Genomic DNA, 25,598 nt, shown 5'->3' with positions numbered 1-25,598 from the left:
CTTTCGGCGGCATGTTTCTAGGTTATGTTCACCGCACCACGTGTTCACTTGCTGATCGTTTTATCTTACACACCACTTTTTGCACACGCGACGACCAAAATATATTAAATTTACTTACGACTCACTTCGTTTATCTTCGTCGCCAAGTTGAAGTGTACGAACTCGGACTAAATTATGCACGCGTTTACTTTTAAACTAAAACTTTATTAATATTAAGAAGGGTTTACAATTTGGACTTGACACGACGACGGTCGGCAGGGAAAGAGATCGACTCGAGATCTGCTCGTGCTCTCCAGGCCTTGTGCTATAAAAGCTATTCTCAGTACTTACAATAATGATACCTACTGACAATTAGGATTCAACTATTGGCAATACTTTTATAGTATACGAGGGATACTACAGTATGGATATGGACTACACTGAAAAAAATGATACTCGGAAAAAAAATTTGGTGATTTTTAATTCAACTTTTTGTCACTAAAACTTGATTTGCACAAAAAAAAACAATATTTTTAATTATTTTTTTATATGTTTTAGAGGAAATAAAATGCCAATTTTTCAGAAATTTCCAGAATCGGCAAAAAATCTTTGACCGAGTTATAATTTTTTGAATCAATACAGATTTTTTCAAAAAATCGAAAAAATGGTCGCAAAAATTTTTTGGCATAATTTTTTGGTGTAAAATCAAATTTTCAATCAAAAAGTACTTCTGTGAAATTTTGATAAAGTGCACCGTTTTCAAGTTAAAGCCATTTTTAGTCAACTTTTTTGAAAATAGTCGCAGTTTTTAATTTTTTTTTAAATAAGTGCACATGTTTGCCTACTTTTGAAAAAAATATTTTTGAAAAGCTGAGAAAATTCTCTATATTTTGCGATTTTGAAATTAGTTGATACGACTTTCAGTTGCTGAGATATTGCCATGCAAAGGTTAATTCAATTCAATTCAATTTTTATTTTACCAGTTAGCAATGTACAATGAGTTCAATTTGTTGACAAAATAGAGCTTTAGATTTCCTTACAACTATGAATTAGTGCTTAGATAATTAAATATGCGTTTTATAAATTGGAGAAAAGAATAAACAAAAGCAGGAAAATCAAGCAAAAAACCTACTTCACTTATTGCAAAGGTTAAAAAACAGGAAAATTGATGTTTTCTAAGTCTCACCCAAACAACACACCATTTTCTAATGTCGATATCTCAGCAACTAATGGTCCGATTTAAAATGTTGAAAAATGAAATATTCGTGAAATTTTCCGTTCTTTTCGAAAAAAACATTTTAAAAATTTTTAAACCAAGACTAACATTTCAAAAGGGTGAAACATTCAATATTACGCCCTTTTAAAATGTTAGTCTTGGTTAAACAATTTTGAAAATATTTTTTTCGAAAAGATCGGAAAATTTCACGAATGTTTCATATTTCAACATCGTAAATCGGACCATTAGTTGCTGAGATATCGACATTAGAAAATGGTGTGTTGTTTGGGTGAGACTTAGAAAACATCAATTTTCCTGTTTTTAAACCTTTGCATGGCAATATCTCAGCAAGTAAAGGTCGTATCAACAAAGTTCAAAAAAGTAAAATATAGAGAATTTTCTCAGCTTTTCAGGATATAGTATTTATTGAATATTTTGTGTCGAAAATAATTTGTCTACATTGTTATTGTATATCTAACATGTAAACTGAAGCTTCTCTTCCTCGACGGTTTCTTGGATATTGACAACGAGAGAGTCGACTGTAACACTTTTTGAGTTTCTTTAAAATCAGATTTTATGGTGCCGTAACATTGTCGTGAAAGTTGGATATTTTGTAAATTTCATGCCGCGATATTCTTTTTTTGGTGTGGAAAATAACTATTACAGATATGCTTCTGTCAAAAAAAAAATGAAAACATAATCAAAATTTAGATTTTTTAACGTCTTTTTCCCGAAAACGAAACTATTGGCACTACGCCCCCCGGGGCATGGCCTTCCTCTAACGTGGGATTTCTGCTCCAGCGCCTCTGACGAGACAGGAGAAACCGGGACCGACGTTTTACTTCGCCATCCGATAGAAGCTCAGTGGATAAGGCGGGAATCGAACCCGCGTCTCATAGCATCATCGAGATCGGCAGCCGAAGCCGCTACCCCTGCGCCACGAGACCCACCACGTATTTTTCCCATCTATCGTCAAAAAATTTAGAAATTGTGAACAGCCTTAATGTTCCTTGTTTGAATAAAAAATATGATATTTTTTTTTTTCTGCTTACTCAAAATAGTTTTCAATCGCCTTTACTTTACTCAAGGAAAAAATAAAAATTTGGCAACTTTATGGAAGACACCAAATCGATCAGAAAATTTGGTTTATCAAGACTTGTACGGAAAAACTAATGACGTAAATTAGTTTGTTTTGCCACAGGGCGTCATCCATAAAAAATATTAAACTGAAAATCTCTTTATACTTTGCGAAATTTTACAGAACTACTATCATCATTTTGGGAAATACAACTCTAGGTAAAGAAAATAACCCGCTATTTTTAAGATATTTTTTGTAAACGATTTTTACTCTTTCAATTTTTTTTGAAAATGCTTACTTTTCCTGTCATTCTATAAAAGCCTACTTAGTTTTAGCGCTGAAAAGTAAAAATGTTTTTTTTTTGTAATTGTTTCTGTTATTTAATCGGCCAATCACACGGACGTCAAACTAATGTAGGAAAATAAATAGTTCACAGATAAATAGTTTTTACTTGGGATTGCAAGAAAAGTTGAACAGAACTCGTTGCAAAGCTTTTTTTTTAAACCGTTCGTATTTACACGCTGAAAAAGAAATCCTGCTTGTTGTTAAAACGACTAACTTAAAACAAAATTCAATCTTGAATTTTTGGTTGTCATATGGAATACAAAAAATAAGATGCCTTAATTATCACTCACTTTTGCACAGAAATGGCGCAGTATCAATTATTAATAGAAAAAGACAAAGTCTCACAGGGATGGCTTCGCCACCAACTCAACTTCGATAATGATCTAATCAACCGAAGAAATCGCTGCCAGTCGGTGTGCACCTTCTCTCCTTTTCCCACCACGGACGAGTTTAATTAAATTCAACCCCTAACAATGTTCGAACGTCAGTCGGCAGCAGGTGTGTGGCCTCCGGAAAAAAGTTTACTTTTCATGTTGAATTTTAATAGTTATAATGATAATGTGGAAACAACCTTGCCATCAGTTGTAATTTTTTTTTCAGGACTGAAAACCTCGAAATCTTGTCGTTGTTTTAAAATTAATATTATTATTATGGCCCCTCTTCATGCTCAGTTGAAGGGCATGTCACCCACCTGGAACGACGCGAACGGAACCCTTTTCACCCATCAGGAAAGGTTTCGACCCCCCCCCCTCCCCCCTCTCCCTCGACACAACATCCGGGATATTCTGTATGTGTGAACCCACCGTGCACGTGTGTATGTGTCTGTGTTTTATCACATTACCGTTGAAAGGAGAATCGAAAAACTGGTTAAAAATAAATTCCATAAAAGATATCGATTTTTTATTCTTCTGCTGTTCTCCGCTCAATGTCGGGATCGAAACAAGAGTCGTGCGACGACGGCGTCGGAGACGGCATGCCAAGGATCGGCTACACTTTCAAAGTCGACCAGCTCCCCTGAAGACCCCCACCTTCCGATCGGTGGAACTTTTCGTGATAGCACTCCCTTTTCCCCTTGTCTTGAGAGAAAAAAAAACTTTAAGGACAAAGAGTGTAAAGTGGCGGGGATGTGTGGGGTGAAATGTGACAAATTCAACGAAAGTCGAATATTTTATTACTTTTTCCTGATTTGGGTAGTGTAAAATTTGAAGGTTTTAAATTACTCCCTATAAGATGTAAAATTACCTCAAAATTTTACACACATGAATGGAATATTATTACGATATTTTTTTTACAATTTATACCTTTTTACCCCACCGTGTACCTTTCCTCGACAGTTGAATTGATTCCATATCTACTATCATTATGATTGCCGTCGTTGGTGTCTTTCTCAACACTCTTAAATGTGTGAGTTTATAAGTAAGAGTTGGAGTGTGTTGTGTCATCCGCAGGTTTGAAGTTAGAGGAAACCGGCACCGCCGCCGGAAATAAAAGCAGAACAAATGGGATTCGGGCGCCATAAACTCAATTGGGCGTGAAGGCATTTTCCGACCTTGAACCGGGGGCACGCAGCGTCAGCGACTTTGCCAAATTATAAAGCCATTTTCCGTTTGCAACTTTGTCACTTTGCACACACAAACATTTCTCCTCGAAACGAAACATGGCTGCATAATTGCACTTTGACTGGCAACACTGCAAGCTCATTCGCACACACCTGGGTGGTGGTGTAATTGGCTGGAAAACTAGTGAAAACAATCGGCACGGTGCATAATGGATTTTCCCTTCTACCCCTCCCTCGGGGACAACGAAATTGAACGTGGCAAACCGTGTTAAATCGGCTCAACACGTGTTTATTATTTCATGCGACCCAGTTTTGCCCCCTTCTTCCGGAAATGGAGAAGCTTTTTCGCAGCAGCGCGAGCAGAGTTTGTGTTGTTAATTAAATTTGAAAATGGAACTATTCGGCGCTTCTGTGTAATAATTAAGGGCTCGTTTTGTCCTAGGTGAGTCTATTGCAACCTGCGTCGGATGTGTTATTATTTGCCCTTTTGGCTTTTACATGGGGGACTATTGAAACCGGAGCGGATTTCCAATTGCTGGAAATGTAATCATAACGTTAGGATTGTTTAACATTGATTGACAATTTGAAGGTTTGTATGATTATTTATTATTATTTGAAATAAATCCTGTAAATCTCTCATGTTGTAATTCCGAATTCTCTGAGTTGCATTCTCAAAATAACTGTTTGTTCAATTTAAGTTTTTAGAGTATTTAAATATGTATTATTAAATGTAATGTTATTAAAAAGGCATCTTTTGCTTTGGAGTGGCTTTACACCTTATTTGATAAACTGTATCGTTTTCATGATAAAGTAATTGTAAAGTGTTTTCGAAAAAAAACCCTTCAAAAAATATTTACGAAAATCCGAGAAAACTTCCTATATTCTTTCACCTTTGACATTGTTGATTGGACTGCTGGTTGGTTTAAAGTTTTAATTTTATTAACACTGGAACGCCCAACGCATGCCCAACTTACACGGACGCCCAAGCCTCCCAAAAAAGGTGGAACGGTAACTTCAACTCGCTGGTTCTCGGGCATTACTCAACCAATCGGGACGATTCTTGTTTCCAGTGATTTGTAAGAATGTCTAGATGATCCTAAAAGTTTGCAGAACTTGATTTGAACAAATCTGTAATTTCTACGACCGAAAACATCGTTCCACCTTTTTAAAACGACTGTCTCCGCGGAATTTTTGGCGATTTCTTTTTACACGCGAAAAAAAAAGTTGGAACGATATTTTTGATCGCAAAAATTAGAGATTTGATCAAATTAAGTTCTGCAAAGTTCTAGAGTCATCTAGACAACTAACAAATCACTGGAAAGAACAATCATCTTGATTGGTTGAGTTATGCCCGAGAACCATTGAGTTGAAGTTACCGTTCCAACTTTTTTGGAGTCTTGGGCGTTGGAATGTTAAAAATTATCTGTGCCTTAATTTTTCAACTCGCAATTTTCAGTATTAAAAGGTGAAACTTATGTGAAATTATCTGCCCATTTCTTAACAAAAAATTCAAATTCAATATCTGTTGAAAAGGGAAAAAATTACATGTTTGAACATGGTTTAAAAATTTCGAAATTATTTTTAAAGAACAGATAATATATTTTGAAAACATTGAACTTCATCAAAAAATATGGACTATCATTTTCGATTGCAATTTTAACTTTGCATCGAAAAAATATTTTCAATTCGGGTTGATTCGGGTGATTTTTTTCCTAATTTTTTTTTTTCAAAGGAAATCATGTCTCAACTCGAGCACAAATTGCCTTTTTTAGTTCAATTGAAATAAATTTGAAAAAAGATAATAAAAGTAATTCGTTTTTTGAGGATTCAAAAAAAAAGTTGTAGTAGTAAAAAGCGAAATAAAAATCGTAATTTTTACTTTCCGCTTACTTTTTTTTGCTGAAAAGTCTAGGTCTAGGGATAACTATGGTTTGTGAATTTTCACGATTTCGTGGACAATGTGAAAGTCGTAAAATTTAAATATTTTCGAGAAATCCCGTGAATTTTATCATTTTTTCAAATCAATTCTATAAAATAACAACATAATCAATATAACATCCATAAAGACATTATAAGTAAATTTTATAAGTTATTTTTAAATAAAAAATCGTGATATAAATCATTTGTAAAATTGTTAGCAAAACATACGAGCAGTTCTCTCAGATTTCGGTAATTCGATTTTTTTTATATTTTTTAATCAGACTGAAACTTTTTTGGTGCCTTCGATATGCCCAAAGAAGTCATTTTGCATCATTAGTTTGTCCATATAATTTTCCATACAAATTTGGCAGCTGTCCATACAAAAATTATGTATGAAAATTCAAAAATCAGTATCTTTTGAAGGAATTTTTTGATCGATTTGGTGTCTTCGGCAAAGTTGTAGGTATGGATATGGAATACACTGAAAAAAATGATACAAGGTAAAAAAAATGTTGGTGATTTTTTATTTAACTTTTTGTCACTGAAACTTGATTTGCAAAAAAAACACTATTTTTATTTTTTTTATATGTTTTAGAGGACATCAAATGCCAACTTTTCAGAAATTTCCAGGTTGTGCAAAAAATCATTGACCGAGTTATGAATTTTTCAATCAATACTGATTTTTTCAAAAAATCGAAATATTGGTCGCACAAATTTTTCAACTTCATTTTTCGATGTAAAATCGAATTTGCAATCAAAAAGTACTTTAGTGAAATTTTAATAAAGTGCACCGTTTTCAAGTTAAAGCCATTTTTAGGTATTTTTTTTGAAAATAGTCGCAGTTTTTCATTTTTTTGAAATAAGTGCACATGTTTGTCCACCTTTGAAAAAAATATTTTTGAAAAGATTAGAAAATTCTCTATATTTTGCGATTTTGAACTTTGTTTATACGACCATTAGTTGCTGACATATTGCCATGCAAAGGTTTAAAAACAGGAAAATTGATATTTTCTAAGTCTCACCCAAACAACACACCATTTTCTAATGTCGATATCTCAGCAACTAATGGTCCGATTTTCAATGTTAAAATATGAAACATTCGTGAAATTTTCCGATCTTTTCGAAAAAAATATTTTGGAAAAAATTAAATCAAGACTAACATTTCAAATGGGCATAATATTCAATGTTTGGCCCTTTTTAAATGTTAGTCTTGATTAAATTTTTTTCAAAATATTTTTTTCGAAAAGATCGGAAAATTTCACGAATGTTTCATGTATTAACATTGAAAATTGAACCATTAGTTGCTGAGATATCGTCATTAGAAAATGGTGGGTTGTTTGGGTGAGCCTTAGAAAACATAAATTTTCCTGTTTTCAAACCTTTGCATGGCAATATCTCAGCATCTAAGGGTCGTATCAACAAAGTTCAAAAAAGCAAAATGTAGAATTTTTTTCAGCTTTTCAAAAAAAAAATAAAATTGGACAAACATGTGCTCTAATTAAAAATAATGAAAAACTGCAACTGGCCGATTTGAGCGTGACATACTTTACGGATGGTGCCTTTGATCTTTAAAATCATCATCCGGGTTTTCTGAGTTCTGTCAAATTTCCACGATTTTTGATTATTTGGGTGGATAAATCACGTGGAAGTTAGAAAATACCACTTTGTTGTTTCCTGTTCTGATTTTGAATAAGAAATTGAAGATTTCGTCAACAAATAATTTATGTTTTGCTCATGGATTTTTAATAATTTTTTTAAAAATTTAGATTTAAACATCAAAAAATTATACTGGGCAAAATGTCGCAGAAAGTTTATATTATTTCAATTGTTAAATTGACAAGTTGCTTTAATATGAAATTTTAATTAAATGTGAAAAGATTAAATAAAGGCAACTAAGCGAAAACTTTTAGACTAGGGATATTAGTCGAAAAATGAATAGAAAAATGCATTTCAATAAATGAAAATATACATGCACTACATTTCGATTCAAAATATATGTAAAGCCCAAAAACCACTTGGAATTATTTTTGGAAATTAGGAAAAAAAAGATTCTGTCTCGTCCAAATAAGTAACAAGAAGTTTCTGTAATTTTATCATAAGATTTCACTAGAAAGATTACAAAATGGCGTTCATAACTAGCACCAGCACAACCTAGCGCAGTGGCGCTGAAATGACAGCCCTCAAATTACGTTGTCACAAATGTCATCCCGGTAAATGCCAAGCGCGCCAATCTCTAATTGACACCAATATCGGAAATCTCCGGGAATTCGATGCCACTTGATTTAATTGCCCTAAACGCCACTAATCTATATTGGATCTATTGGACCAAAAAACCCACACACAAAACCACACTCACACTCACACACCCACCGTATTCAATTGCCAGAGCTCGCATAAATAAATTGACCCGGACCCATCAATGGCGGTGGCCGACGTGATGGACGTGTCCAGATCAGACTTTTGTTCCATCGTATCGTCCTCCGGACGACACCGAACGTCCCTCACAGAATCCGTCCAACCGTGGAGGGCTCAATTTTCCTGCATTTTATGATGGGGAAATTTTCCGGGAAAACTATCTTCATCACACACACACTCCGATCGATCGATCGCAGCAGGCCATGCGCTGGCCGGAACCACCGGGAACAACAATGTGGCGCGTAATATTTCGGTGGCGTGAATTTTCGGTCAAATTACGGAACGCGCGGCGTTCCGTGCCGGAGGGCAAAGGTTGCTTCGTCGAGCGAAAATAGTTTGCTGTCACTGAACTGGAATTCTCGGCCGGGTTAACTCTTTGAACAGAGGGCTCGTTAATTACAGAAAGGAGGGGGGTTTCGAATCGGTGATTTTCTTCTATACAAGGGAACATTGAACTTTGATGGCGTCGAGGCCGACTAGATGGTGACGATGCAAGTTCAGCGAGCAAGACAACACTTCCTGGAAAAAAATGTCTTTGAAAAGGAAAATTAAGGTGCCTTCCGGGTTCGGTGAACAATGTTTGCATCATGATGAGAAGGCAGGACGAACAGACCAGAAGCAACGTTGTTTCCGTTTCAATAAATGTCACAGCGTGTAATTATTTCATTTGTTTACGTCTTGCCTGCCAATAGAGGACGTCTTGGGCTAGGTCTTCCTTGCCAGATTATGACACTGTCTCACAAAATTATTTACTGAAATTCCTTAGGTCTTCTCCCTAAAGCTTGCCCCATTGCTAGCAAGCTTGAACGGAAAACATAATTCGTAGACCAGTGTAACCTACACCAATTGTGAATGAAAGGCCATGGAACGGACATTTTCTTCCCTGCGCTAATTTTAGACACTGAATAGACACGCAATTTCACGAGAAAGAATCCTCTTTCTAAAGCAATGCGGAAGATTTTATCATTGACATGGATTTTCAGAATTCTTTTTTTTCGACGTTTTCTGTTGGGGTGACAGGTGAATAAACGTTTCAATTTACTGCAATTTTACCGTCGGTTGTGGGTTTAACTTTGATCAATTTGTGGCAACGAAGGGGGATTACGATTATGAGTCTAACAAAAAAAATCAAAATAAATTGTGGTTAGCTTAACTCAGATTACTGCTGGACGTCGCACCAATGAGCTAAATTTCAAATTTATTGTTCTATGTCACCGATAACCTCAACAGAAAAACACGCTTTCCACAAAAGGCAAATTGACAGGCCAGATTAAAGCCCACATGACACGTGGTTTACGTTTTATCCCATGCAGATATATAAAAAGCAATTTTCAGAAAATTGCATTCAATTACAACACCCTCCGAAACTCACATCTCACCCAGATCGACATTATATCACTACATGTGTCACGTTGCGTCGTGAATTTACACTCCCAGCTCAATTGGCAGTTCATGTTTAAGCTGTGACGTGCGTGGCTGTGTGTGCTTGCAGGTTTGCACGTGCTCAACTTAATTACGTGGGGGCGATGAAATTCCCACCACAGCAAAGGTGCACTCCTGCGGTAATGGTTGATTGTGGGAGAGGAAAAAAAGTTTTGGCACTGTCAATTTTTATTAAATTTTAATTGAGAATTTTCGAGTGTAGATCGCATTAGATCAATTATTTAATTTTCGTCAATGAAAATCACGGTGCATTTTTTAAAAGGTTGATTTACTGTGCAATGAAAATAAAAAAAAAACAGGATCATGCATAACTATTTGAGTGCTATCATGCCATGCTAAGTTATGGGGAAACTTTTGATGATTTTGCAAACGTTCGAGATTGGGCTCTTGACGGCAATAAAGGTGAAGTATCACGTGAATGTTTGATTTTGATATTTGGGAGACTATTAGAGAGGATTCCTGTTTGAAACATTTGATTAAAAACAGTTAAATCAACGGATTTACAGTTTTTAGGTGTATCAATATCAATCAACAGAAAACTGAGAGCATTTTCGCCAATTTTTATAATTTTCATATTTGTGTTGCTTTTTGACTTTATTGCAATTTTAGCATTTTGTTCTAATAAACAGCATTTTCACCAGACTGGTGATGATTTTTTTGCGGTGCGATGCGATGCGAAAATTTCTCTTTTCAACACATGAATAAAAACCTATACAGTCCAGACTCAATTATCCGAAACCTCGATTATTCAAAGATTCGATTATCTTGGATTTGAAAATTCTAAATTACTTTATAGTAGTTTAGGGGTAATATTTAAGCTCAACAATAAAAAAATAAAACAGCGAAAAAACAAAATTGCGATTTGATTCTGAGAAGTGAAATGTTTCCTAGGACTTCGGATAATCGAGTCTGTACTGTTCTTTTAACAGCTTTTGGAGTCATTTATTTTGTACAACGTTATATTTTTTTTATAATTTCGGTTAAAATAAGAACAAATTATGTTCGTCCATTTTCAAATTTCTGTTATACAAAACATCAAAATCTAAACATATCTTATTTTTCAAAGTAGCTCAACGTAATTATCTTTGCTTCGGGATCTTTTGTTTCTTTTTTTTTGTAGCATTATTAGGGCTTATAGTTCAGAAATTTAATCATTTGTGTGTTCTGAATTTTATTGGCATCTTTTTACAAACAGGATTACAAAAATTAATGAGTAATTTTTATTGTTCAATTTTTTTGTCTGAGATCACAGTTTAAAAAGGGATATTTATCTTAAATATTGCCAAATTTGCCCCGATTTCATTATAATTTTCACAAGGACAATGCACAGTGGTTCGCATCGCAAAATTAGGTGGAAAATTGATTTTCCGCAAAAAGGGTGATGTTTTGGCGTTTTGGTGTCTTTTAGAGCGTCCAATTTAACGGAGTTACAAAATTCCCGGGAAACGGGAAATTTTCAGCAAATTTCCTAGGAAATCCCGGGAATTTGAAATTTAACGAAAATTACTCTGATCCTGTTTCTGATAAATATTTTGCAACAGAATTGTACAGAACAACAACGTTAACGGTCAAAATGAGTGTGAGGATCAATAATTAGCTTGACTGCTTGTAAAAAATCATGAAACTTTGAGAAAATATATAAATTTTATAATTTTTCATGCTGTCTTTTAAATCGTACCTAGTTAAAAAATATATTATTAGTATTTTTTGTTGAACAGTATTTTTTTTTATTTAAAGTTTTTGGACAGTGAAAATCCATGCTCCACAACAATAAAATTGCTTTTCGATTTGGCTCAGTGACCCTAAAGTTGAAATGAAAAAAAAAATCATGCTGAAATAATGGTTTTCATGGCAAATTACTTATTCCAGATTTTGTATTTTCAACTTGTGAATAATTAGATAATCATTAAATTCGCCTTAAAAATCTAATTTCCAGCGCTATTTGACTTGAAACACTATTTCATGCAATAGCAACTCAAAGTTTTGAAATATTTGAAAATGAAACGAATTTGTTTTTTAATTATTTTTTATGGTTCCATTTATGGTATGATCATAGTTATATGGTTATATGGCCTAATAAATTATTTAGATTAAAATAATTTTCAAAATGTTAAAGTGGTTGAAATTAAACGATATTTTATTCATATTTATCTCTCTTACGCCCTTGATAGCTCACGTGCTTCTCGAACAACCCTTTTTGAAAAGTTTTATTATATCATTTTAATTTTCATCTAATTTGGTCAAGGTAAATAAAAATTTTATTTTTTGAAATTTTTTCCTTGGACGGGTAATTGGACGCTCTAGTGTCTTGAAAAAAATTGTTGCAAACGGGAAGGAAGGTTTGATTGAAAATTAGGGTGATTTGGAAACTATCAGGATTATTTTTTGAATATTATATGTCTTCTAGAAAATTGTCAGGATTGCGCCATTCCAAGCAACATTGTCCAAGTCACCAAAATTTTATCTCGCAATCTTCGCCTTCTAGGAGAAATATACCCTTTATCAGCCTATTTCTATTATCGGCCTATCAACACTTTGATCATGAATTACAGCTTTCATAAAGTGTTTTTGACTGTTCCAAAGTAACAAATAGCTCAAATAAAAGTGAGCAAGCAACTCTACATTGTTGATATATCTAAAAATGTTGATTTAATAGCGAAAAACTGCAAAAGTGATGAGAATTGGTCGAACGGCTTAGAGTGATTAAAATGGGCATATTGCCTACGATCAAATTTAGAGAAAGTATTTGAGCAAACCTCCAAAAATCAGTTTTTTTACGTATCAATTCAGGGTTAAATTCTAGAGAAAAGTTATGTTTTAATATCTCTAAAATATAATCATTTTCGTTTTTTTCAATCCATTTTAAGGTAAACAAGATGCAATTCTAAAACATAAATATCTTGCAAAAGCGCAGCGAGATATCTTCATTTGAATATGCCTAATTTTCGAGGGAAAGGTGATTGGGAGCATCTTAACGAAATTCGAAAATTTTTCAACTATATGTTTTACTAAATGTAATTTTGCTCGCTGAAAACAAATCTGCCCTCTGAAATGAGCCAAAATGTCAAAATATTGATTTTCGATCATTTTTTGGATTTAAATGTTATATTATCAAATAAACCCAAAATTTGACCAATAATCGATATCATGACACTTTGGCTCAATTCTGAGGGAAGCTTCGGATTTTGCGGACAAAAATACACGTAAAAACATAAAGTTGGACAATTTTCAAATATTTTGTTATGTTAGCGATTCACCCGAAACAAATTCAAACCTTCCAACGCGGACGGTCCAAGTAGCCATAGCAAACGCTTCCGCCGGAAACAATTTATGCCAAATCAGGTGCTAAAACGAACCAGCAAGCGTCGACGGGTGGCGAAAACATGCTCAGGGGAGGGGGGAGGTTGCTTGGCCCACCCACTTCATGTTTTGTGGAAGCAGGTAATACATTTTGGCACGCTCGATTTTCCACCAACGTTTATTTTTGGGGGATGGGGAAAATTTAGAACGAAACTGTTGATTTCTTGGATATTTTACTGTACCGTAAAACGGGGTGACTTTGATAGCCGGGGTGACTTTGATAGGTTTGAGATTTTTCCGCAAAATGAAGAGTACAATTAAAATACGTACGGAATTGTTTAGAATCATACTGACCGTGGTAGAGAAGTGTTCAAAGTACCTCAAGAAGAAGTTTTCATAAAATTTTGAGAAGTTTAAATTGTTAGTTAACTATAATTTAAAAAATGTTGATGAAAGTCATTATTTTAAACTTCTCAAAGTGTCTTGATTTTCTCAATGAACATGATTTCGAATCGGAAAACGGAATGCATTTTCGGATTCTTTGGACAATTTTCCACTAGGAGAAGGTTAAATAAGTTTGTAAATAATAAATAATGTGTGTTTTTGGAACACAATTTAAAAAAAATTCAAAATTTATAGGCAATTTCAGTTGAACAAATTTCATGTAAAATGTGAAAACTTGTGATTCGTGCTTTGAATTCAGTATAAAATGCAATATAAATCGATAATTTTATAAACAAAACTAGTTCTAACAAATTTCAGGCAAAGTTCCGACTTTTTAACAATTTTACCCAAAATTTATATGTATTTTGCTAAAAAGCTTATAAACTTAGTTAACTAAGTATAAATATTGATTTTTTTCCTAAAAACTTTATCAACTACTTTAGTGATGATATATTTAACGTACAAATAAAATTTGAACATCTTAAATATGATTTTAACAAGAAAAACTATGACTATCAAAGTCACCCCGGAATTTAAACTAAGAATTTTTAACGTAACTATTTTTCTAAACACTATTGAAAAAACTTTTTTTCCAAAATAGTGCATGGACTTTGTGTGGCCTACCCCAGTACATGTTTTAAAAATAATAATCTTGAGAATAACCTTACCTGTTGGAAAATATTCCAAAATCAAATTGAAATCCTATCAAAGTCACCCCGGTTTACGGTATGTGGTTTTGTGCAAATTGTATTTAAAAATCTAAGCCAATTTTTCAAAACTTGTCTTAAAACTAACTTTTGTCATTTTTAACCTCATTTAAGGACGTAATCCTTTGTATATCATCGCCTCCAAACCACCTAACGAGGAGAGAAACGACTTCGTTTCGATGGTTCAGCGTATAACCTAGCCCAGAGAGGGTATAAAAAATGAGCAAATTTGCTGCTTTCATCACTCATCAGATGATCGCTCGTTGCTCGGGTTGCTCGCGGCTTCCATGCTAATGGGACATACTAAAGGCGAGGACGTACTTTATCTCCTGCATCAGCAATTTACTAACGAAGCTTGGAAGGGTAATTTTCAGTGAAATGGTTTTATTTTTTTGGCAATTTTTTCTGCTTTTATTACATTATTTTTTACAGTAAATCATTTTTCAAATGTTGAATAAAGTTAGTTTTTGCAAATTTACCCTAGGCACTTAATCATTTCATTATTTCATGGCACGCTGAGATCAAAGTCAACCGATAAGCTCGACCCTTGCCGGAGGCAAGTGCCCGGTCGCGCGCTTGATTTCTGCTGGGACCAAATTCGCCGGACTGCTGTGATTGCACAAAAATAGATTTGTTTTCCCCAGAAAAATACCGGAAGCGTTTCCAATTGTTCATTCAATTTTCATTACCGCTCAGGGGGCGGACGTGAGGGAAAAGCTTTCAATTTTTTTCCTGTGTTCCGGTTTGCAAATTCTCTCTGCTAGCACAAATAACATTTTATTATTTGTTCACTCAAAGCAGTCCATGTCACTGAGACATTTTTTTGCGGTTTTCCGCAATTTCTTCGTTTTACTCAAAACCAAGGGAAACCGCTCTGTCCTGTGCTTCAGAAACAGACAAATATTCACTCGACTTTACTGTGGAACGATGATTCTGGTTCTTTTTCGCTTCGGAACCGTTTGATAAGAAACATTCGAAGCCACAGAGTAATCTCCCATTCAAAATCGGCTGGGTGGAATAATGAGTTATCGATTGAGAAGTGGACTCGTTCCGAAGAAAAGGGATAAGTGAGTGTTCTGTGGAACGGATTGTGTCCACTTCAAGTAGCTCTTGAAAATAATGATTGGTCATTGAAGGAAAAAAATCAATTGACGTCATTTTCATGAATATTTGTCATACTTCTTAAAGCAGAACCACCCTAATCTCCTCAAATCAAGGCCCACCAGAAGACTGATGCTTGTCAAACTTCCGCAAATCATCATTTCCATCACCATCAACATCAACATCAGCGACCACACTGCTGCTGCTGCTGCTGAGTTGTCGTGTTATTTGCGCCAGCTGGCGTCGAACCTAATCAGATTAATGAACCACATCATTATCCGGAGAGGGGAGGTTGATTCTGAAAAGGACACTCTTATTACCCTTGGCCTTCACCAGGTCCTGGTGTGGTTTTGATGACATTTTTTTTTTTTTTGAATTTGGAGAATTGATTACAGATTTACCCGTATTTTTTAATATTTTTGGGAGTTTTTTGTTTCTTTCAAATATTAGCAATTCTTGAATTGGTTTGTTAGAAATAGTCTGATTTGATCTTTTGATTTAACAATATTAACAATTTTTTAAGGGGCTTTCCCTTTGACCTGAGAAGCCATTTTGCCATCAATAGAAGTTTTTTTTAATTGTACAGCTGTTGAAACAAAAATTGTGTTTAAATATTATGAAAAAAATGTATATTAGTGAATAATCAAAGCTTTTGTTATTCTTTCAACTTTGGATAATCTGTCAATAGTTTTTTAACAAGAGAAGAAAAAAAACTTACCTAAAATCTTTGAAATTTGCTAAATAAAAGAATAAAAAAAGAAAAGCTTAGATACTAAATCATAGCCTAAAATTTTGATGCAGTCCATGGCCAAAGAAGGATTTTTAATTTTAGTCAGTGTTGATATTTTTTGAAAATGTCTAAATTAAAAAAAAAGGAATACTTTCGATTAAAATGTTTTACTCGACTTTTCTTTGGATTTTTTATTAATTTGGGCATATGAATCGTCACGGAACACGGAATAGAATAAAGTTTTTTATTTGACTTTTTATTAACATCTTTTGCGCTAGAGCTCAGGATGGTGCAAAATCTGGTACCGGAGACATGATTTTTAAAAAAAAATTATTGATTATTAGAATAAATCTAAAATAATGTCAAACAAAATTTTAAACTCTTTTTAAGATGCTAAATCAAATTTCAAATTGTATGCAATTTTTAAAATTTAAGTTTTTTTGCAAATAACAAATACTTTATAAATAAATGGCAGCCCTGCATAAAAAAATCGACATTCTAGTATAATTTCCTAAGATTTTCCTTTTAGTATTTATAATCAAAATATTTATAACTGAGATACAGCTTCGTAAAGTTGAAATTTGGGGTTAATTGATTTTTTTTTCAGTGTCATCTAATATGCCTCAATTTTCCAACTCGCTATAGCGATTGGTTTGATTTTCAAAGTTTTTTTAATTAAACTTTTGTGAAAATTTCTGTTCGTTTATATTAAAATAATATCAATTTTTGCTCTTTAATTGTTATGAAAATATAAAAGTAATTTGGTAAAGTTTAGTAATGATGTTGGTTCGCTTTATTATTTTTGTGAATTGAAAAAATAAAACATTCGCTGTTTTCTATCATTCCATTTAAGTAAATACCTCAAAGCATCACTCTGCTCGGTTTATTCGGACCAGTAGGTCCTTTCGCTTGCTGTACAAACAGCATGGAAATTACACAGACCACTGAACCAGGCAAATCGCGTCACCGTCTTTTGGTCCTGTCAACAAACATGTTCTTCATTTCGTACCGTTTTGGTGCGAGTTCAACTATTTGTGAGACTGATAGGGTCCTTTTACTCAAAATAATAGATAAAAAATTACTTTTCGATGGTGTTTTTCTAACATTGTTTTCAAACTAAAAAAAATGATTAAAAAAACATGCAATGAACCACCCTGACCCCCTTTGACCACAAATTGAAGGCACGCAAGTGGACAGAGCTACTGGTCGTGACACCCTGGCCATATCCGGACGAAGCGTGTCAACAATTTTCTTCTCGGCTTCCCATATACGACTCATCATCCTGTATTGCCAGATGAGCTCGAGCTCCAGCTCCGTCAGCAGCAGCAGCTTCTGATCAGCATGCACTCTTGCTCATCATCATCATCATCATCATCCTCGTATGACACGTCAGAGTCACGTGACAGAAACGAGATGGACTCGTGCAACGGCCAGTGGAACCATACATTAAGTCGTCCCCGGCAGAGTAGGCTTTGACGTGTTTGTTTGGTTTGGTGCAGAGGACGAAAGTTGAGTAGCTTTGGCAAGGCTTCAACGCCTACTGGTGCTTCTCAATTTGTTTGAGGTGAAATGTCGCTTTGAAAACCAGAATAATTGCTCAACTTTGCACGAGTTAAAATCCTTCAACCACTTTTCCATCAAAGTTTGGGTAATTTTGAAATTGATATGCCATAACTTTGTACCGACCCATCGGAAACTTTCCGGGAGGACCGGAGGTCCAGGTCACGGGCCCCGAGAAGCCCGGCACGTAATCATTCAATAACAACTTGGCCAAGTGCAGTTTACGGCCCGCAGTTGGCCATGCCGAAAAGTTTTTCCAACCCTCCGTGCCTTCAGCTTGAAGGTCCGACCAAACTGCACCTTATTGTCGGTAAGTGTGTACGTGTGTGAGGGAAAAACTTTTTCCTCGAGTACTGAAAATTGAAAACTAATCTTGCGTCGGGGTTCAACCCCTTGAATGACTTTCTCCTGCTAGTTTACCCGCCAACCGATATCGGAACTTTGCTTACTTTGTTTGGCTTTCGGAAAGCTATACTTTTTGCGTCTCGTATGTTTTGGTATGTTCCTGATTGCTTGGGTTTTTGTCCAAAAGTGGCACTTCCAAGAGAGGCCGGTGCGGTTACTTCTGGCTTCATTTCCGGCCTTCGAGAGGATAGACCCAAGTTTGGGGTTGGTTATGCCTTTCGGAATGGGATGGAAACCGTTATTTGGTGTAGATTTTGGGGAGTTTGATGAGGTACAAATTCAAAATCAAGTACAAATTTAATTGAAGAAACTTGGTTTTTTGCACGGTATTTTTGAGAACGGTCGGAATCCGAATCGCTATATCTTTAAAAGCCAAAGTCAACGTATGAGATTTACTGTTGAAGTACTAGTCGCTAAATCTCCAGAAGTCACTGAATCAGAAGTCGAAATCGGAGCTGATGTCGCCAAGAAACGGAGCTGAGTCGCGTTGGATACGGTATGTCCACGTATCTCTCCTCCCCGTAGATTCTGTGAAATTCATTCAGTGCTCAGAATTCTCTTTGCGATAAACATAATACAGTATGGCTGCCCTTTTCTTTTTTAAATAAGTTTCGGGTAATAAGTCATCTTGACAAAGAAAGTGCTTTTCAGGATGCTTTCATCGGACTGGCTGCATCTGTGTTAGATTAGAATATTTCGGATTAGATTAGACCAAATTGGATTAGATTACATAAGCTTTGGTTGGAATCAAAGTTCGTGTCGAAGTCGCTGTAAAAGGTATCTTTTTTCTAATCCTGTGTTTTTTTTTATTTGCGAGTAACAAATTTGCACCAATTGACGGTCTTCAATTGGTCTTCAAGTCTGATTCAAATTTCACCACGTCCATTAAAAATGTTTGTGTGAGAGTTCGTGCGATGGGTTAAGTTGGATTGCGAGCAGATCTCTGAACAGTGTCTGGAGTCTTTGGTTGATCCTTTTCTTAGCTTTGAGGGAAATCATCCGTTGTTGAGGCTTTCCCACATGTGTGAGGTTAAATTATCATTTTATATGGAAACGAATGTTTGTTGTCCGTCGAAATTGGATAAGTTTCTCAAGATGTTGAGTTTATTTGAGTGTGTGTGTATGTGCGCCCATGTTTCCTTAGGGAATTGCTGCTTCTGATGAGCTTCGCAGGGATAACTTGTCCAAACCACACAGTTTATGTTTCTCAACCGCCTCCTGATGAGTTTCTGGGTTTAAACACAGACAAACAGACATAATTCAAGTGCTCTATCTCTTTGCTAAAACAGTCTTTAACGCCTTTAAATGAGCTGTGGTGAGATTCAGATAATTCAAATTGTTTGTTAAATTAATGTTTGATACATTTAAATAAAGATTCACTTCTATTTGTCTGTCGTTCAAAGTTCATTCCCCTCGAGCACAACTCGGTGCACGTTAAATTTAATCAACCCTTATTGGAAAATTTTCCACCCGGCAAGGCATCCTTTGATCGTCCCAACTTCACACCTCTGAAATCCTAATTTTCGCTGAACCGTGATTCAACCGCAAATGTTGCTCCACCCACCCATAACCTCCAAATGGCTTCCGTGAGATATTAAAGCCGTAACGTGATGTGATAAATTTCGCACCCAATTGCTCAACCTTTGGAAGAATTACAAAACGAAAAAAAAGAACACGCGTGCAGCAATTACGTCAGAGTGGCAGGCAACACTGACAGCGCAGACAGACAGACAGTAATGTCGAGTGAAAAATTAGCACAAGCAAAATTCTCTTCTTTCAGGACCAAAAGCTGAGGCTGAGCAGATTTCCCGGCTGAACTCATTTGAAAACATATTCACACCAATCCTCAACCGCAGGACAAGGAAATCCTTTTTAGAGTGTTTGTATGTGCCATAAGTAGGCGTAGGTACGGGACGACAGCGGAAGAGCCTACTTTGATTGTGTGTGATAATGTGTTAAACGTCATCGCTGTCGACAAAATAACAACAACTAATAGGAAGTAAAAAGTGTCATCCTTATTGTATACAAAACTGAAACTGCACATTTGTGGCAACTGTTTCGCCTTCTTAGTGAGTAGAAATTTAACCGGAACTTACTGAATACTGAACGTCAATTACGGAAGCCCGCAAGGACTGATAGAGTTTCATATACTATAAATAAAGTGAATAAAAGGAATATTTATCCACTCTTAGTAAAGTGATGCTACAAGGAACAATAGTGCTACGAAAAGTTATTCAAGTGAACCGATAACAGTGTCGCAAGTCGTCATCCAAAAGATATCAGGTACATCTTGAATGACCAAAAACTCCAAACTGGAATTCAATGTGCAATAAGTGTCTAAGATATCCATTGTCTATGAGATAAAGAACACAAAAAAAGCAATATCAATCAAGCAATATCTCAATATACTCTCTAGAATAGAAGACCGTATCGTAGTATGCTGCGACCCCACTGTACCGATGTGATCTGCTAGCAAGTGTAACGGTGTATGTGAATATCCCTCTACAACCAAGCCTAACCTTTTTCTGCTAACTTTCCTCGGTGTGTACGTGTGTGCTTCCTCGCGTGAGTTTCAACTAGCAATGCCGTTGTTTGCCACCCACTCTCTGCAACTCTTACAACTACCGAACGCACCCCCCCGTTACTACTACTTCTGAAACGTATCTGTGATCTGCTTCCTCCTTAACCAAAAAACGACCGCAACTGGTCTTACATATCCTATAGCTCCTATTTTCATGAGTGTCTTTTCCTCTCTCTCTGTGTGGGTGTGTAACATATACATATATATTTTCTGAGTGTGTGCCTAGTTTAGGGATGAGCCCCGCAAGTTGCATCGCACCAATGTCTGTAGAACACCAAGAAACACCAGTCGTAAGTGTTTGACCTAATTTATTGGTTGATTAATTTTGCGTGCATGCTTTTCGATAGTTCTGTATTGTTTTTTTAGTGTAGAAATGATTTCTTAAATTTAGCTTAAAATTTGATTTATTTTATTTACAAACTGTAAGCTGTTTATCAGTAGGGTTTTATTTATGGTCAATTTGCTATGAATAATTTTGAAGATTCCTGTTTGTAGGAGACTCCATTTGAATGTAGACAAAAAACGTCAGTAAAAAAGCTATGTAAATGTAGGTTCCTAATATATTCGCAAGAGGTCGAATATCAATGCTTGGTTATTTCAGTATATCTTTTAAAGCGCTTTCTCAAACTCAATAATTTTAAATACGGACTCACGGGGTGCCAAACTGAGCCGATTGGAACAAATTTGGCATAAATCCGTTCAAATGGTTCCGAGAAATTTTAATGACATTTTTTGTTTACACTCCCCTCACATACAGAAATTTGCTATGAGCTTGTTTCTGGGTCGATAAATGTACGTGAAGGTAGGTCTAGCAGCTTATGCAAAAAGTTGAATTTTGGAAGATTAAAAATTTGCTTGTTGAATATCCCTCTTATTTTGGTCTGATTTTACCTAAATTTATGAGGTGAGCAATTCTCTACGAAGTCGGCCGATTTCGACCATTTTTATTTTTTGTATTTTTTTATTTGGCTCAAACTTTGTGGGGGCCTTCCCTATGACCAAAGAAGCTATTTTGTGTCATTGGTTCACCCATACAAGTCTCCATACAATTTTGGCAACTGTCCATACAAAAATGGTACATAAATATATAAACAGCTGTAACTTTTGAGTGAATTTTTTGATCAATTTGGTGTCTTCGGCAAAGTTTTAGATATTGTTGAGGACTATTGAAAAAATAAAAGGTACACGGATTTTTTTGCCGATTTTTTGATTATCATTTTTTACAAAACACTCAGTTTCCAAAAATAGTTATTTTTTGATTTTCGAGATTTTTTGGTATGTTTGGCAATCGAAAGCTACTTTACAGATTTTTTGATAAAGAGCTCCGTTTTCAAGATATAGCCACCGAAAGTTTGATTTTAGCAAAATATTTGCAGTTTTTCGATTTTTAAAAATTATGACCGTGAGTGACCATTTCTAGAAATATTTTTTTTTTTTTTGATAAGTTCACAAAATTTGCTTTAAAATTGTTTAAGAGACATTTAAGATTAGACCTCTGGTTGCTGAGATACAGCGGCTTAAAGGAAAAGAAACACGAAAATTGAAGTTTTCTAAGTCTCACCAAAACAACTCACCATTTTCTAATGTCGATATCTCAGCAACTAATGGTCAGATTTTCAATGTTAAAACATGAAACATTCGTGAAATTTTCCGATTTTTTCGAAAAAAATATTTTGATTTTTTTTAAATCAAGTCTAACATTTTAAAAGGGCCAAACCTTGAATATGACGCCCGCGCTCTTTATCAAAAAATCTGTGCGGTAGTTTTCGATTGCAAATTCAATTTTGCATTAAAAAATAACAACAAATTTATTTTAGCATGAAATTTTCGATTTTTTCCAAAAATCATTATTTTTTCAAAAATTCATAACTCGGAGGCAGATTTGTGGTTGTGGTTTTTTGTCTCCTCAAAAAATCTCGAGAATAAAAAAATACCTATTTTGGGAAATCGAGTTTTTGTGGAATTTTTTTCTGTGTACCTATTTTTTTCTCAATAGTCCTCAACAATACCTACAACTTTGCCAAAGACACCAAATCGATCAGAAAATTAACTCAAAAGTTACAGTTGTTTGAATATTTACATACCATTTTTGTATGGACAGCAGCCAAAATTGTATGGAGACTTGTATGGGTGAACCAATGACACAAAATAGCTTGTTTGGTCAAATAGAAATAAAATCCATTTCCCGTTTTGTTAGAGATCAGGTATAAAATGAAATTGTTGTTAACCATATCGAAAAAATGTTATATTCGTCCGGAAAATTTTCAATCTACTAAATTTATCTTTTGTACTGTTTATATATTTTGATAAAATTTTAATTTCTATAATGAAACAGTTAAAAGTGTTTAATTTTTGGAGCGTTGAACAACTTTATGCTTTAAACTCTATTTCGTTGTAATTTTACCTCAATTTATGTAGGATACATAAGTTACACATACAAAGATGCAAGTTTACGTATTTTAAGAGGTTATTTTAGAGTTCATTATCCCCGGATGTAATTTTTTTTTGCTGTATACCTCAACTTATTTGAATTTTGTTTAATAAAACCAAAATTACGAGACTAATAATTCTGAATTACAACTACACGGTGAAAAGAAAAAAATAATATTGCTTGCGGTTAAAGACATAAAATGAAGGCACACATAATATGAACGAAACCGAAAATTCAATTATTCCTGCCTCCTTGGATCCAAGAAGTACTTTTCCAAGTGCTTTACCTTTTATATGAACGTACGATGCAAATCGAGCGATCAATCGATGCTAGAGCACTAAAAAAAGCTTCTGCAGTTATTGTTTCACAAAATTACCCTCCAGGGCTCGGGCTCCATCAAAAGGTTCTCAGTTTGGTCCTGGAATTCAATTACCCTTCATTAAAAGAAACAATCTCATTCCGCCTCCTCCTCCCAGTCCGTGGCACAAACGAGGAGTGCAAATGTAAAAGGGGGAAAAAAGCTCGGGTTCGAACAAAGAAATCCAAACGAAACGAAAGCTTCATTAAGCTTTCAATTTGCTGGTCTTTATGCTAATTTCTACCATCTGTTTGGCGCCTGCTGACTTGGTTTTCCATTCCCTCTCCTCCTGTTCAAATTGCCGACGAAGCTTATTTTTAGACTCATTTGAATGCTTTCTCTCACTTTCACTAGCAGTCGGCAAAAGGTTCGTGATTTATGCAAATGACGTGTATTGTTGAAAAAGGGAGGGGGAAACAAAAAGGGTCGTCCCCTACTTGGGCCACCCTATTTTCCTCGTCACCAATTAATCGATCAGTTTTAGTTCCCTTTTGGAAGTTTCTTTTGGACGACCGAAGGATTCGTTGAATCAGCAAATTGATTCAGAATGATCTGGTCGAAAGCATCAAGCTGATGATAAAAAAATCAGATTATTTTTAATTGTAAGTAGTAAAATAAATATTTTTTCTTTTCATTGAATTTTGTCCATCCCCAGGAATGATTCGCACAGGAAAAATTAATTAAATTCCCTCTCAAATTTTCACACTTTAATTTAATTACTCCCACGATTGATATCGAGCTGACTCCGTGCCAAAAGTGGCCGCTTTTCCATGGAACCATTAGTGAACATTTATTTCCGGGAATAAACACCACCATTCGAGCGAGAGGAGACGACGGAGCTTCTGTTTCATAGCCAGAGGGGCAGCGAGGTGAATTAGGGAGCGAATTTCACTTTTGGAATTCGAACGATGATCTCAATGGCATAACGTCACACTCCGTGTTTTTAGAGAATTTTATTGGGTAAGGGAGATGGGTGAGGTCAGGGCGGGTCGAGCTAAAACAAATTGGTAACAGAATACCGTGAATTTAATGTCACCGGAAATGAAACTTGTTTTAGGGTGGCATTTCAAGGTCGGTTCAGAGGGGCGAAGAGAGAAAAAAAAAGCTTTTTGCAGTTAGATATTCTTTAGAATTGTGTTTTTTTTTTAATTTCAAATTTAAAATTTTGTACAATTTGAATAGGGACATCACTTTTTAGAGCACTTAAAAGCTTTTCGATACGAGACTCCGTGTAATGTTGCGGGCTGGTTATAGAAGATGGGCATGTGAATATTCGAAAATCTGTATCTTCTGGAGGATTTTTATCGATTTGATGTCTTCGACAAAGTTGTAGGCTTTTTATAATTTTTAGAAATAAATTTTTAGTAATTTTTAGTCTTATAAATAAAATCGGGATTTTTTTATGGACACTATCATATCAGAAGTAACTTGTTCTTGTTTGATAAGCAGCACCATATGTCCTTTATCGGTTTTTATTTGGATACCCGTACTAACTTTTTTATTGTTTGCAATCCAAACAGCACACTATCTTATCACCTCGCAGGCAGCGTAAATTGAGCCATGTTGTTCGCCAAATTGGCTCTCAACTGCGGTCTTATTGCGCGACATATATCGTACCGAATTGTTTCCAATCGGATTGAAATGCACCCCACATACTAGCTTGACTTTCGACATTTTCCCTGGACGGAGATGCCATCTCTCAGGCTCGACCTTTGCCCCATTTCCGATGGTGACCATGACAAAAAAAAACTACAAACTCACTTCCGATAGTGCTGCACCACACTCTTGTCATGAATGTCACGTGAGCGTCAGGCTGCTGCAGCATCAGGAAGGAAGGAGGAAAGAAAACACAAGTCAAGGTAGTTTGCCAGCTACTTGTCTGAGTGAACAATGGCCCCACTCTTCGACGTTGCCGGAGACAGAGTCAGTTTTCATCGGAATTTTAGCTGGCGCTGGTGTCACATGTTCACTTCAGTAGTTCCAGGGGTATGACATTGACGGGTGCAGAGTGACAAGATGTGCCAGAC

General features: G+C 35.3%; 1 protein-coding gene across 33 annotated transcripts in view; it reads left to right on the top strand.

The window, feature by feature from the left end:
* LOC120417793 (potassium channel subfamily T member 2) overlaps positions 1 to 25,598 on the top strand; it is a 367,487-nt gene that overhangs the window by 202,051 nt on the left and 139,838 nt on the right. The window contains exon 1 of one of the 33 annotated variants that reach the window (XM_039579970.2): positions 20,362 to 20,484. The exons of 26 other annotated variants lie outside the window; for them this stretch is intronic. Coding sequence is in view for 4 of the 7 variants with exons in the window: in XM_039579963.2 (XP_039435897.1) it covers positions 21,016 to 21,072 (57 nt within the window). In the remaining 3 variants the exon portion in view is untranslated. Of the gene's footprint in view, positions 1 to 20,361; positions 20,485 to 20,523; positions 20,688 to 20,799; positions 21,073 to 25,598 lie in introns of those variants that run through there. 6 more of the 33 variants (XM_052710604.1, XM_039579972.2, XM_039579963.2 and 3 more) reach the window with 6 other exon arrangements.

Source organism: Culex pipiens, chromosome 3 (genome assembly GCF_016801865.2).
Source record: "Culex pipiens pallens isolate TS chromosome 3, TS_CPP_V2, whole genome shotgun sequence".
Classification (NCBI taxonomy): Eukaryota; Metazoa; Arthropoda; class Insecta; order Diptera; family Culicidae; genus Culex; species Culex pipiens.
This window is presented reverse-complemented; position numbering and strand designations above follow the sequence as displayed.